Here is a 12919-nt window from a genome sequence, read left to right on the forward strand (position 1 = left end):
GCAAAACAGCTGGGTTAAAGGAGCCCCAACCCCACCGCGCTCTCTTCAAAAGAAGAGACTTTCAACAAAATAATACACGAAATCACTATTACAGACGACAACTCTGACTAATCTATGTACAACACTATTACTAGATCTGGGGCTTTTGGCAAGATCTTTTGGCTGGCCAAACTAGCACTTTTTTTTTTCAGATTATGCATTGGGAGTTGAAGACAATAGATTGATATGATTAGTCATAACAAATCATCCGTCCCTTTTCAGCTCAAAGATCTAATCATACTTTGATTAGCAAACAAATTTCCGATAGCAGATAGAAAATCTCAATACAATATATGCTTTGATCAATAATCTAACAAACCAGCCCATATACAAAATCACTCATCCATGTTGCTTATAAGGTCATTTTTGGTTACCTGAGCACAAATTTACAGGCAACAAATGTACACACAATGATTATATGCTCCCCCACCTGACTACTAAGAGTAAAATGAAAGTCATGCAAAAGAAAATGTCACACAGATTTCTCACCAGGCAAGTAGGAGGGCGATCCACCATCAACCTGGTTCTTTTTCCTAACAAATAAGCCGCTAAGGTTTGGTAAAAGTACCTTCTTTGAGAAGGTTTTATCTTTCTCCAATTTTTTGGACTCAACTCTTTTCACAGTTGTGCTCTGCTTTTGAATCCTATTGTGGCTTGGAGATGATTCCAAAGACACCTCTGTTTCAGCCAAAATTCTTGATGCTGCTTCGACCGCTTTTTTCTGCTCTCGCTCACGCCATCTTCTTAGTTCTCCTTCCACGGCTTTCTTAGCTGCTTCTGCCATTTTGGCTTTCTTTGAAGCTTCCTCAGTTGCAGTCTTCATATCCTCAATTTCCTTCTGGGATGCTTCTAGCTTTTTTAGAATTTCATTTTCACCAGCCTTCACAGCTTCAACTTGAGCTAATGCAGCAGCTACTTTCATTTCTGCTAATGTGTCAGACTCCTCAACTTTACGGCTTAAGGACTCAAACTCTTCCCTTGAGATAGTGATGTTAGCCCCCGACTCAGATGTCGAAGCTCGTGCAGCATTGGTTCTCTCAGATAGTACTTTAATCTGATCAAGGGCCCTAGCTTCAGCAGCTTTTGCTTCTTCAGCTTCATCTAGTGCAACTCTCAGCTGCTTCTCAGCATCTTCCAATGCTATTCTGGTGCCTTCTGCTTCCTTCCTCAAATCCTCTGCTTTATTTGTCATCTCTTCTGCTCCCCGTCTAGCATTTTCAGTTTCTGACGACAGTTGGTCAAGAGTTGAGAGCATCTCTTCACAAGCACTTCTTGCTTTAGATTCTTCTGCAAGGTATGCTTCGAGTTCAGATTTGGTCTTCCGGAGCTTGACATGCAAATTCCCAGCAGTAGATTCTGCTTCAGCTTCTTTTTCCTTGAGCTCAGAATGCTCTTTCCTCACATTTTCCAGTTCCAACTTAAGAGCTTCAACCAGGTTACGGAGAGATCTTTCTTCTTCAGCTGCTTTTTGTAGGGACTCTTTTGCATCATCAAGCTCTGAGGTGACATTCTTCACTGAATCTAAATCCAACGCTTTTTTATCTTCCATTTGTTTCTGCAGTTTCCCAATTTCATTCATCGTCTCGCTCAACTGCAATTCGAGATTCCTGGTGAGATCAGGGTCAATTTCCTTCTGCAAAGAAAACAGTTTTTTTGCGGACTCCTCAAGAGCTGCTTTATAAGACTGCCTCTGGATGTCTTTCTCAACAAATATTTTTTCTTGCTCTTTATGTGCTTGCAGGGATGCAAGCTTGAGCTTTTCAATGGATTCCCGTGCAGCCAAAATTTCCTTAGAAAGTTCATTTGCTTTCAGCTTGTGTGTTTTGACTGATTCCTCAGCCTCCGCCACCTGTTTCAATGCAACTACTTTTGCTTCCAAAGATGCATCAGAATCTTGACGAATTTTCCTCAATTCTTGCTTTGCAGCATCTAATTCTCCGATCACTACCATGTACTGGTCTCGTGTAGTTTCTAAGTCTTGTTTCCAACCATAATCATTTCCTGAATGATTACTTCCATTTGCCTCCTCAAACTGCTTTGCTCGAGCCTTGGCAACTTCCGAATCCTTGATGGCTGATTCTTTTGATTCCCTCAGCAATTGCAGCTTCTTGGTTAGGTCATCAACAGCTCTTTTAGTACTTTCAAGCTCAACAAGCGCTTCAGATTTGGTAATTTCAGCGTTCTTTAGCTGATCCTTTAATTTGCTCAGTTCCTTTTCAGCTAAGTGGAGTTGAGTCTCTTTTGCAAACACTTTCTGAGGACAACAAGAACCCAAAAAAAAAAAAAAATTACCAATACAATACAAGCTCTTTTACTCTACCCTTAAGAAAGAAAACAAAACCTCAAACAAAGAGATGCTAGATGAACAAATTCTTGAAATGCACAAAAATAAGCACCTCTGCAGAATGAGGTTGCTTCGCCTTCCTCACAATTAGTCGTTCTCCCGAAAAAGCACCTTCACCAAACAAGTTGACGGCGTCTTTAACAGACTGGAAAGGTGCACTAGTGTCAATCTCTCCTACTTCTACTTTGGCATTAGGTGAGTGATGAGTTGCAATTTGATGGCCCTTCACACCCATTTTACTTTTCAGTTTCCAAGTATTATTCAAGTTCCACCTGTTAGAACAAATCAACACCAAGTTCAGGGTGAACAAACTATATGCGATCATCTTAAAGGTACAGAGACATGAAACAACCAATCCACTTGAATCCTCCGACGTGCTCAAAACATAAATGTTATTTTCCGTCTTCATAAACTAAATCATCTCTAAGAGCTAGAAAGGTGGTTGGACATGTTCAAAAGACCATTATTCATTTCGATGAAGGTGGAAAAACTTATCAGGCTCTCAACATTAACAGAAATCCAGAAGATCATGAAACTAAAATCCAAATTTTCCAGGACAATAACAGAGCTACATAGCTTGCACTAAACTCGAGTAAATGATCCACAACAATTTTTACAATTTTTCATGAGAATATCAGGACCAAGAGTAACAATCAAGAGAAGCTCCCTATCAATATCAGAAAAGCACCCACCAATCATAGTTAATTTTTTAGTCAAACAAACCCCGTATCGGCCGAACCTTTTTAAACTACAAAAAAACTTCCATGAAAGCTATTTCAAGCACCAAATGACTAAAAACTTCCCATCTACACACAAGAATATGAGAGAAGCTAGATGAAAAATCATGTAAACACAAAGAATCCCATAAGAACAGAAGAGAAATCAAAAGGAAGAAACCAGAAACAAACCTCAAAATAACTCAGCCAGAACCACAAAACTCCAAAGCCAAGAAAACGTCAAACCCTAGAAGCAATCAAAACACCACACCAAAGGGCCAAAAGAAGAGTCAGCTAATCATCACAGAATCAAATCGTCCACCATGTTCATAAAGAAGCTCCATCAAACCCACAAACCCTTCTAACACAAACCCACAAAAGATCGACCCAAAAAAAAAATCTGGGTCAAGAAAACAAAGGATTTCTTAGGTACTTCAAAGCCAAAAAAAACTCGTATCACAGGAAAACAAGAAGGGTATTCCCAAAACGATACAAAACGCGAAACCCAGTATCGGTTTGAGAAGGAAAAAAAAAAAAAAAAAAAAGCTAAAGAAGAGGGTTTCTTTTCTTGCTCGAAGGAGCTTCGATTGAAAATGGGTATTTCAAACTCAGACAAATTTTGTATCAGAGAATAGTCAGACACGCATGAAGGTGGGGGAGAAGAAAGGAAGAAATGAAGAAGAGGCAATATCCTCTACAATGTCTTCCATGCTGGCGCGTGATCATCGCTGTAATTTTTCCAAAAAGTTTTCATCTTTTACACCTAATAATGGACAATCATGACCCACATCATTGATCCATTTCACCCATTACATGATTTACAGAAGAAAGGATCATAGATCATGGGGTAGACTTGCTTTCACATGATCATATCTCCCCATGGATTGTTTGAAAACTTGGACCCTTTCACTTCACTTTATAGGTAGATGCAAGAAACTTGTGAAATTTTGGTTTTATCTCAATCATATTGTATTGAATAATAATTCCCCTTTTTCTTTATTTGAAAGATTATTGTATATAGAAAGAAATAAAAAAAAATAAAAAAAGTGTTTGTTTTTATTTGTTGATGATGGAGTGGAGCCACTTCTTTTGTAAATTAGAGTTTGTTTATTTTGTCACACCAACATGGAGATGGGACAAACCTCTTGTTTCTTTATTACATGGAGCTATCATATTCTCTTACCCTTGCTTGGTCTAAATATGGGTTGGCATTCTTTACAATGTTTTCTTTATATAATAACATGTAGCTTTCTAACTAAATATTAAATAAATAAAGCTACTAAGTGGAAAGTCTTTATATTCCAATTTTGCCCTTTGTTTTTATTACTTCTTTCCTTACTTTCCTCTCTCACTTTCTAGTTTGTGTAATTTACAATCTTGTCTTGTATAAAGAAAGATTTATATATATATATAATTTAGATCAAGCATTTATCCTTACATCATAAGCTTTAATATTTCTTAGACTAGATATTCAAATAGTTTATAATATTCTAGGAGGTGTTTGGAATGGAAGTAGGTTATTATTGTTAGTGATTATTAAATATTGTAATAAAGAAAACGAAAGAGTAAATATTAATGCAAAGAGGAAATTAAAACAGTAATACTTAACCAGTTGTAGATTATAATCGTTAGAAACGCTATCTACTATAATTAGAGACTTAAACGCTGGAGTGGGTTATACACTAACTTCTTCAAGTTGGTGATCTGTTTTATTTTTTAAAATTTAGATAATTAGAATCTTTATATGCCTGAAATTATTGATTTCTGAACTTACGTTGTCTAACATCCTTTAGATGATCATATTTATTTTAAAGGAATACTATATTAAGATATCTGGAAATACTCGAATTATTGTGTTTAGCGTTTGTTTTATACGATTTTCACTTGTAAGTATCTTAAAACTACGTAATGTTCTAAGAATGACAGTACGACGACTATTCTTTGATTTATAGAGTTTAAACTCATATAACATATTTGTTTGTATGAATTCAAGTTTAAAATACCATCAATATTTGTAATTTTGATATATAAATATTTCAATAATCTATATTTTCAAAAATCAAATAGTCTCTTTCAAGTTTTCTTAATTCCATTCTTAATCTTTGAAACTTCCCATGCCGACTTTAATGTATTTAGCAATCTATATTTTCCATTTTTTTCAAAAAAAAGACTATAGTTTCTAAATTAAAGAGAAAAAGTGTTTGCTTTCCAAATTTGCCATTATGATTTATTTCTTGTTTCTATCATTTCCTCCCTAACTTTATAGTTGTAGTGTAGCTTATAATATTGGTTTCTATAAACAAAAATTTTATACCTTTCAGATGTTATATATATATCTGATCTCTAATATTTTATTTCATAGGCTAACTATATAAAATAGTTTATATATATAGATACATATTAATTTCATATTTAGTCTGTCAAAATTCTCAATGCTAGCCTTAGTTTTTAAAGTTTATAAACTAAACAGTGTTATAGTAAAATAAGTTAAAACTTGGTAGTAGAAATGAATTTTTTGCCATACATAAGGAATGTTTTAAACGACAAAACTAGTGAAAATTATTTATAAATATAGTAAAATTTTACTTTTTATTGGTGTATATCGTGATAAACCTAGATGGACGTTTTATGATATGTCACTGACAGAATGTAAAATTTTGCAACAATTTTACTATGTTTGAAGTAACACAGTAACACCTTGTTATCAAATTTTAACAAGCTTGTATGGATAAATTTCGATTAGAAATATACATCGTTGATGAAATTGAAATTCTAAAACATTGAAGTAAATTATATCAGACAATATACATAAGAATGAATTTTAGATTAAGAAGTTTGGGTTGAAATTAAATTTTGAATATTTGTACACAATATAAAATACACTAACTAGAGTGTCTATTTTCTCTTTATTTATCAACCTCATTAATTAACACTAAAGTTACAAACTTGTCCATCATTTTAAGTATAGAAAGGCAATTGAGTAACCAAACTTTTAGAATGTTTATTTAATGCAATTCTTACCTTATACTTTTCCTATCATATTCTTCTTCGTTGTTATACTCTGTTTTCATTTATTTTATAGTTCATCGTTCACCAACAAATTAGAGGTTCAAACCTTATTATTATATATACTTGTTATTTAGACTCAAGAATAAACTCTAATGGAAGTATTAGATCTTGAGTTTTTCGTACTTTGAACATTAACTCTCTATCTTCACTTTTGATTCTACCTCATAACCATGAAAGGTTGTATTCTCATACATATCATAGTCGATATTTCATTTTACTGATCTATATGGTTCTTTTTTTCTATCACATTCCCAAAAAACCAATATTGAACAAAATATCCCATCTTTTAACCTGGCCAACCACAATTCTTTCGAAGCAGACACAATCATTCTTAAAACCTCAGACCTTAGAGGACTAAAAATATAATTTTCCCCTAAATAACTAAATTAAATTAACAAATATAAATATGCAATGGAAAAATAAAGTAATTCTAAGACATGATAGAATTTTCATAATCTCTCCTTAGTTCCAAATGATAATTTCAGAAAACTTGAGCCCTTTGTTGGGGACAACTACAGACACATTGTTAGACAGAACAACAGGACAAAGGTACCAACAAAACAACTTTGGGCCTAAAATTTAAGAATTGTATCATTTAAAATTACACCCCCATGTGTATCGATTCACACCCTCCTCTAGATTTTAACATAAATACTATACTCCATGCTTTAGAAAAAGTAGTATTATTGGCAACCCAAAGATTCAAACTGAGGCATGGATTTCTAAAAAGGGTTGTTTTGGACGGCCTTACTTGAACAACAACTGTTCTATATAGTCGTACGACAGTGTCTATGAGTTCTATAAAGGGTTATTTTGGAGTAGCAAAAAATCATCTGCAGAGGAAAATGAAAGTAAAAAGGAGAAGAAAACATTTCACAAACAATAATATAGATTCAATATCAGATATAAGGAACAAAATGCATTTAAAAAGACAACAAAAAAGGGACAAAAAGGGAGCAGAGACAAATGGGATATAGCATAGCTCAGCTAATTAACCACATCAGCACCACAAATAAAAAACGTAAAATTCTTCTACTTTTTTCCTCCATGACTCAGACTATGAAGCAAATAGTATAGCAAGCTGATCGCAGCTTTAAAAATCTCATATTCTATCGAAAACCAGTAATGACGATCTTAGCACAATACGGTGGTTATCTACAGAAAGGTAATACCATCAAGATTGTGTAGGCGGGCTCTGAATGCAGCAGAACCATTTCTTCTGGAAAACAGCAGGAAAAAAATCCACATGAGGGAAAGAAGTAACAGCTTATAAAGGAATGCCAAAGTCCAAAAGCATCTATTGCATTTCAATGACAAATGAATGCATTTTGATACTTAATTGATGTGTTTTCAAGAACAGACAAGTACTGAAGCCTAATTAATTGGAGCAGTTGGTTATTAGATAACTGTTAGAAGGAACATTTGTATTTTGATAGAAACCAAAGAACTGAAATGATATTGAAATATAAAAGGTAGAGAAATAAAATGGTTGAAATATAAAAGGTAGAGAAATAAAATGGCTCCATAGCTATTCAAGGTACTTTTCAGAGACCATGTCTGGTTAAAATCACTAATCAACCCAAAAGCTTAAATTGATGGAAGAAGGTAAATTTAATATTGCATTAACATTTTAACACTCTCCTCACTTGTGGAGTTATATACTTGTAGAAGAAAACTCAACAAGACCCTAAAAGTAGACGTCAATATAAATTGGGGAGGAACTAACATTGTAGAGGTATGAATGATACTATGTTAAATCATTGATTAACCCAAAAGCTTAGTTTTTTTTTTCTTTTTTTGGATAAAAACATTTCCTTGATAGAATGAAATAAAGACTGGAGCCCAAAGCACCCAAAGGTGATTACAGAAAATAATGTCAATGAGAGAGAAGATACAAAAGACTTAAAAGCTTAAAAGGGTGCTTAACACAAAAGCTTAAGTTGATTGGTGAAGGTAAATTTGATGTTGTATCAACACTTTAACATCCCACAAGAGTATTCCAACTCATCCTAAACAAATTAAACTATCGCTTACATTCATCTCTATCCATTCTCTCTATTTATAACCAACCCACCTTTTTTTTAACATCCATTCTCTTAAAATTCTCTCTATTTATAACCAACCCCTCCTATCCTGATGGATATTTGGAATAGGAATAGACAAGCAGTCAATATCACAATGAATGAGAGGAATTATATATCAAGCATGATAAACAAGGCAAGGAAAAAAATTATGTCCATAGCATCTTACAGCCTGAGGTTTGCCAGGATCTGCTACATTTTTGGCCTGAGGTGCCTTTCCGGGTGATTCAGGTTGGCCACCGGTTTTCTTCTCATCTCTTGCCTTATTAAATATCACGGTGAAGCCCTCTGCGGAAGCAGGATTATTAACATCCCATTCACCAAACTTCGGTAATGGCTGACCCTTCTCCTGTTAGAATACATACATTCAGTCCCCATAATTGGAGTTCAAGGCATATCTGATTCTAAACATTAAAATAATTATGTCTAAACTTTGATTGTGTCCTACAAAGTTCCAACCATTAACAATTAACACTATTACAGGAATGCTTAGATAGCATACCATTCAGTATCTATTACTAACGTCATGGCAAGGATTAGACAAAAGCATAGTCCAAAGTTTAATACCAAATAGAAAATTTTAGAAACTCAAAGCAGTGAACAGAGCAAATATACATAAACTAAATTTATAATTCAACCCAACGAAACTATCTTCATTGCTACAAGTCATAGTCGTGACAATCAATACACTAAATAATGAAAATAAGGATTCAATTTTTGAACCTTTGGTCTCCTAAAATATATAGATCATGGGTTTCAAAGTACAAAACTGAAGGACTAACTCCTCTTTCTTCCATTAATGACCCAAAAACAAGATAGTCCATGATTAATAGCAGACATCAGAAATTAGAGGAAATAAGTGAAATATAAAAAGATGAGAAAAACTAGCAATATAAGTTTACAACTGATTTAAATTTAAATTATCCTTTATCTATCAGAACTCCGTCAAAAGTACAATACTAGGTCGATCAAGTTCCAGTTCCATAAAAATAAATAAATGAGTTAATTACCCCCATGAATCATATGATGAAAACTCAATTCAAACAAACAAAAGTGGTGAGTCCCACCAGATGATAAGATCAGAGTGAAGAGGAAACATTTCAAATGAATCAAAGACGTGGGATTCACAAAAATTAAGGAAAAAAAAAACCCAAGCACAAAAATTTAAAAAAAGAAAAAGAAAAGAAAATCCAGAAATGACAAGCATCAGCAAATCTCCAAAAAGGGGGGAAACAATCAGGGCAGTGAATCTAACGGAAACAAAGAAAAGAGATATCATGAAATGGGAAAATCAACAATCAATAAATAGAAGGAAAAAAACCCAATTGAGGAAAAAAAATCACGACAGGAAGCAAATCGAATCAAGAAAAAAAAAAAAAGGGATCGCGATAAATCGAGAGGGGGGGAATAGCGAAATTGGATTGAAGAAAGAGGAATGACATACCGACATGAATACGAGAGAGTTGGGAGGAGGGAGAAGTTGGTTTTGCCAGTAAACGAAGAATCGAAGAAGGGAAGAAAGAGGATGGCCACACCAGAAGAAGGAGAAGAGCGAGAGAGGGAGAGAGACAAGAAGAAGAAGAACAAGATGAGATTTTTGTTTGGGCCAAGTCGTGTTTAATACACAACGGACAGCGCCTTTTTATTGTGTCTTCTCAATATCAATATCAATAATAATAATAATAATTAAATGAAAAATAATATAGAAATTATCGTAGCAAAAATTGCTCGAAATCATTTATAAAATGTCATAAATTTTTAAATTCTATTATTAACTGACATCGATAGAACTCTATCTAAAATATTTTTCGTCTAAAGAATCGTAATATGTGGTATATTTTTGAAATTTGTAGCATTTTTTTTTCTAAAACGTCAACAACAAATTAGGAGTGGAGATTAAGGTTAGTATTTATTAAAATTACATTCACCGATGTTGAACAACTAATTTGAAGTATATAAATCAAAATAGTATTTTAACCTAATTTTTATTTATTTATTATTATTATTTTATATAATGTGTGAGATGAGAGAATCGAACCTCTAATGTTGAGATTGATAATACAAACTTTAAGATATTGACGAAAAATATCAATTCGTAATAAACTTTAGAGTTTGTATCAACTAAAACTATGGACTAATAATTGTATCCATTTAAATTTTGAATTTTTGTAAAGTGGTGAGATTGATAATTGTTTTAATTAAACTCCTAAACTTTCATGAGTAATCCATTCAACTTCTAAGTTTTGCAAAGGGTTTGATTAAATATTCCAAGAATGTCCAAGGCTTAAAGAACGATCTCGAAAAGATCAATTCCTATGTAACTATATCAATGCAACAAGGTCGGAATGTCATAAAACGAGGCTAAAAGTCACAAGGAAGTGATCAAATTTAGGGATACATACCCTAATTTTGTATCAAGATGACCCAAGTTATGAAATAGTCAACCTATGATCACAAACTAAAAGTGTCAACTTAAGACACAAATGGGCCTAGAAAAAAGAACGTTAGGCTTGGGCTTGGCCCAAATCAACACGTTCGACCTTAACCAAGGTTGAGGTTGAGCCTTACCAAAACGCCTAATGGATTGTGCCTTATGCGCATGCCCTAACCAAATGGATCGTCTTAGGCTTAGAATATGGCAAAAGGGAGGTACTCGACCTTAGTCGACTCTAGCAAAATGCCAAACGAGGCACATCCCTCACACACGTCAATCTAATAAATTAAAAGATAAGCCCAGTGCAGCTCAATAAAACCCTAAGTGAAAGGTTCTAGGTCAACAACATCTATAAATACATCACAATAGCACTAGAGAGAAGTAGATTCATTCTAATACTCAAACTCTCAACTAGTTATACACATACACTTTCTAACTTAAGAATCGAAATCTATGTGACAAGAACAATATCAATGTACACATCTTTACTAGCTAGATTATAAATTCACCGTTGATGTTACGTGAACAATAAGTACATTTTCCTCTACCAAATTTTAACATCAACAATTGTAAAAAAGCCAAACACTATAAAAATTAAAGAAAAGAAAGGTCAATGAGAAAGCTTGGTAAATGATTATGTTTATAAACAAGAAAGGAAAATAGTTAAATCGTAAATTATAAGTTAAAATTTAGTTCATATAATTTATAATTAGAATTTAATTTCTCACGACGATTTGATCAAAGACTATTTATAAATTTTTATCGGGAAAACTTGTTTTAATTTTTTTGTATAATTAGAAGACTACATTCACAATTTAATTGAAAATTTAGGAAAGAGTTAGGTGGGTCAAAATATGAGTGATATGAAAAAGAAAAAGACAGGAAGAACAAAAATGATTGAAGTCAATTTTCATCCAAAAAATTAGAAACTAATTGAGAAAAATGATGCATAGGTTCAACCAATTTGGGTTTCTTTAAAAATAAAAATGAAAGATTTTTAAAGAGGAAGCTGATGATGATTAAGACTTATATAATCAAACATAAATGTGTTTTTATCTCAAAATGTTTAGGCATTTTGACTACATAGATTGAATTTACACACTTTCTTGGAAAGTTCTTTTTTTTTTTTTTTTTTTTTGTTTTCTCTTTTTTCTAACTTTACCTTTTAATCTCTTTTAGTTCTTGTGAAACACATTTTCCATTCCCTATTTACTTTTCCATACATATACTTTATTTCTTTTGAGTTCTTGCTTTATTTTTAATATTCAAAATCATTTCAATCAAATAAAAAAAAGCACCTTGAAACATTAGGAACAAAATAATGAAGTATTTTATTAAAGTATTTAATAATAAAAGTGATTTTGATTAAAGAAAACATTATTAAGACACATTGGGTATCTTTCAAAGAGTCAATTCTCAATCTTATCAATAACACTATTAATTTTACTTTTTTTTCTTCTCTTTTTTCTTTTGTAATTTGTTCTTTGTGTTTTAATGCATTTATTGATGAAGAAAATTACGTTATCTTTCTATTCATTTTTCTTAAAGTTTGAAGATTGAAAATTATGTACAGTAGAACTGTACTCTTATTTAGTTTGATTATTGCACAACATTAACTAGTACGTATCTTAATTAAAAAATATATTATAAAAAGATATAAAAATTTGAACTAGGTTCTGGAAAAGAATACACGTCAATTATTATTGTAATTAAAGGACAAAAACATGATTGTTATTTCTGCAGATTATTTCTGCAGAGAAAACATGTAAATACTTTACTAATGTATAATATAACTTATGATTTAAGCAAGGGGCATATCTTTTTATGTAAATTGTCACTCAAATCAATAAGAAATCGAATTATTACAAATATCAATACAAAGTTATAGAATCAATAAAAACATTATCTCTTAACCTCCCCCACCAATGATCAAGAAAAGAAAAAACAATCAACCACTCAAATCATGTTGTGGAACATGTAAAGAAAACATCAAATTAAATTACATTTTGAGTTCCTAGACTGTCTTTAGATTTTAAGAGTTTAGAAGTACATAAAACCCCTTTCAACTTTGAATTTTGGGTCCAGCAAGTAAAATTTCTACCCAAAGATGTATATGAATTTACTGGATACAATTTAAAGTATATCGTTGTACTATGTACATATCTCAATGTTGTATCACATAGATATGTTGATGCCAAAATTTGGAAAGAAAAGATAAGCATGACTTTCGTGTAAC

The 12919-nt window shown here is 32.5% G+C and overlaps 2 protein-coding genes across 2 annotated transcripts; both read right to left on the reverse strand.

Moving 5' to 3' along the window:
• Positions 1-254: 254 nt before the first annotated feature.
• Positions 255-3997, reverse strand: LOC103491034 (WEB family protein At5g55860). The gene is made up of 3 exons (XM_008450824.3): positions 3292-3997; positions 2436-2655; positions 255-2293 (listed from the first exon to the last, which is right to left on the reverse strand). Exons 2-3 carry the CDS (start codon positions 2616-2618, stop codon positions 512-514), a joined length of 1965 nt encoding a protein of 654 aa, XP_008449046.1. The 5' UTR covers positions 2619-2655; positions 3292-3997; the 3' UTR covers positions 255-511.
• A 3042-nt stretch (positions 3998-7039) lies between these two features.
• On the reverse strand, positions 7040-9880 carry LOC103491035 (protein NOI4-like). Its single transcript, XM_008450825.3, has 3 exons — positions 9694-9880; positions 8419-8598; positions 7040-7387 (listed from the first exon to the last, which is right to left on the reverse strand). Exons 1-3 carry the CDS (start codon positions 9697-9699, stop codon positions 7343-7345), a joined length of 231 nt encoding a protein of 76 aa, XP_008449047.1. The 5' UTR covers positions 9700-9880; the 3' UTR covers positions 7040-7342.
• Positions 9881-12919: the final 3039 nt, after the last annotated feature.

Source organism: Cucumis melo, chromosome 6, assembly GCF_025177605.1.
Source record: "Cucumis melo cultivar AY chromosome 6, USDA_Cmelo_AY_1.0, whole genome shotgun sequence".
NCBI classification, from domain to species: domain Eukaryota; kingdom Viridiplantae; phylum Streptophyta; class Magnoliopsida; order Cucurbitales; family Cucurbitaceae; genus Cucumis; species Cucumis melo.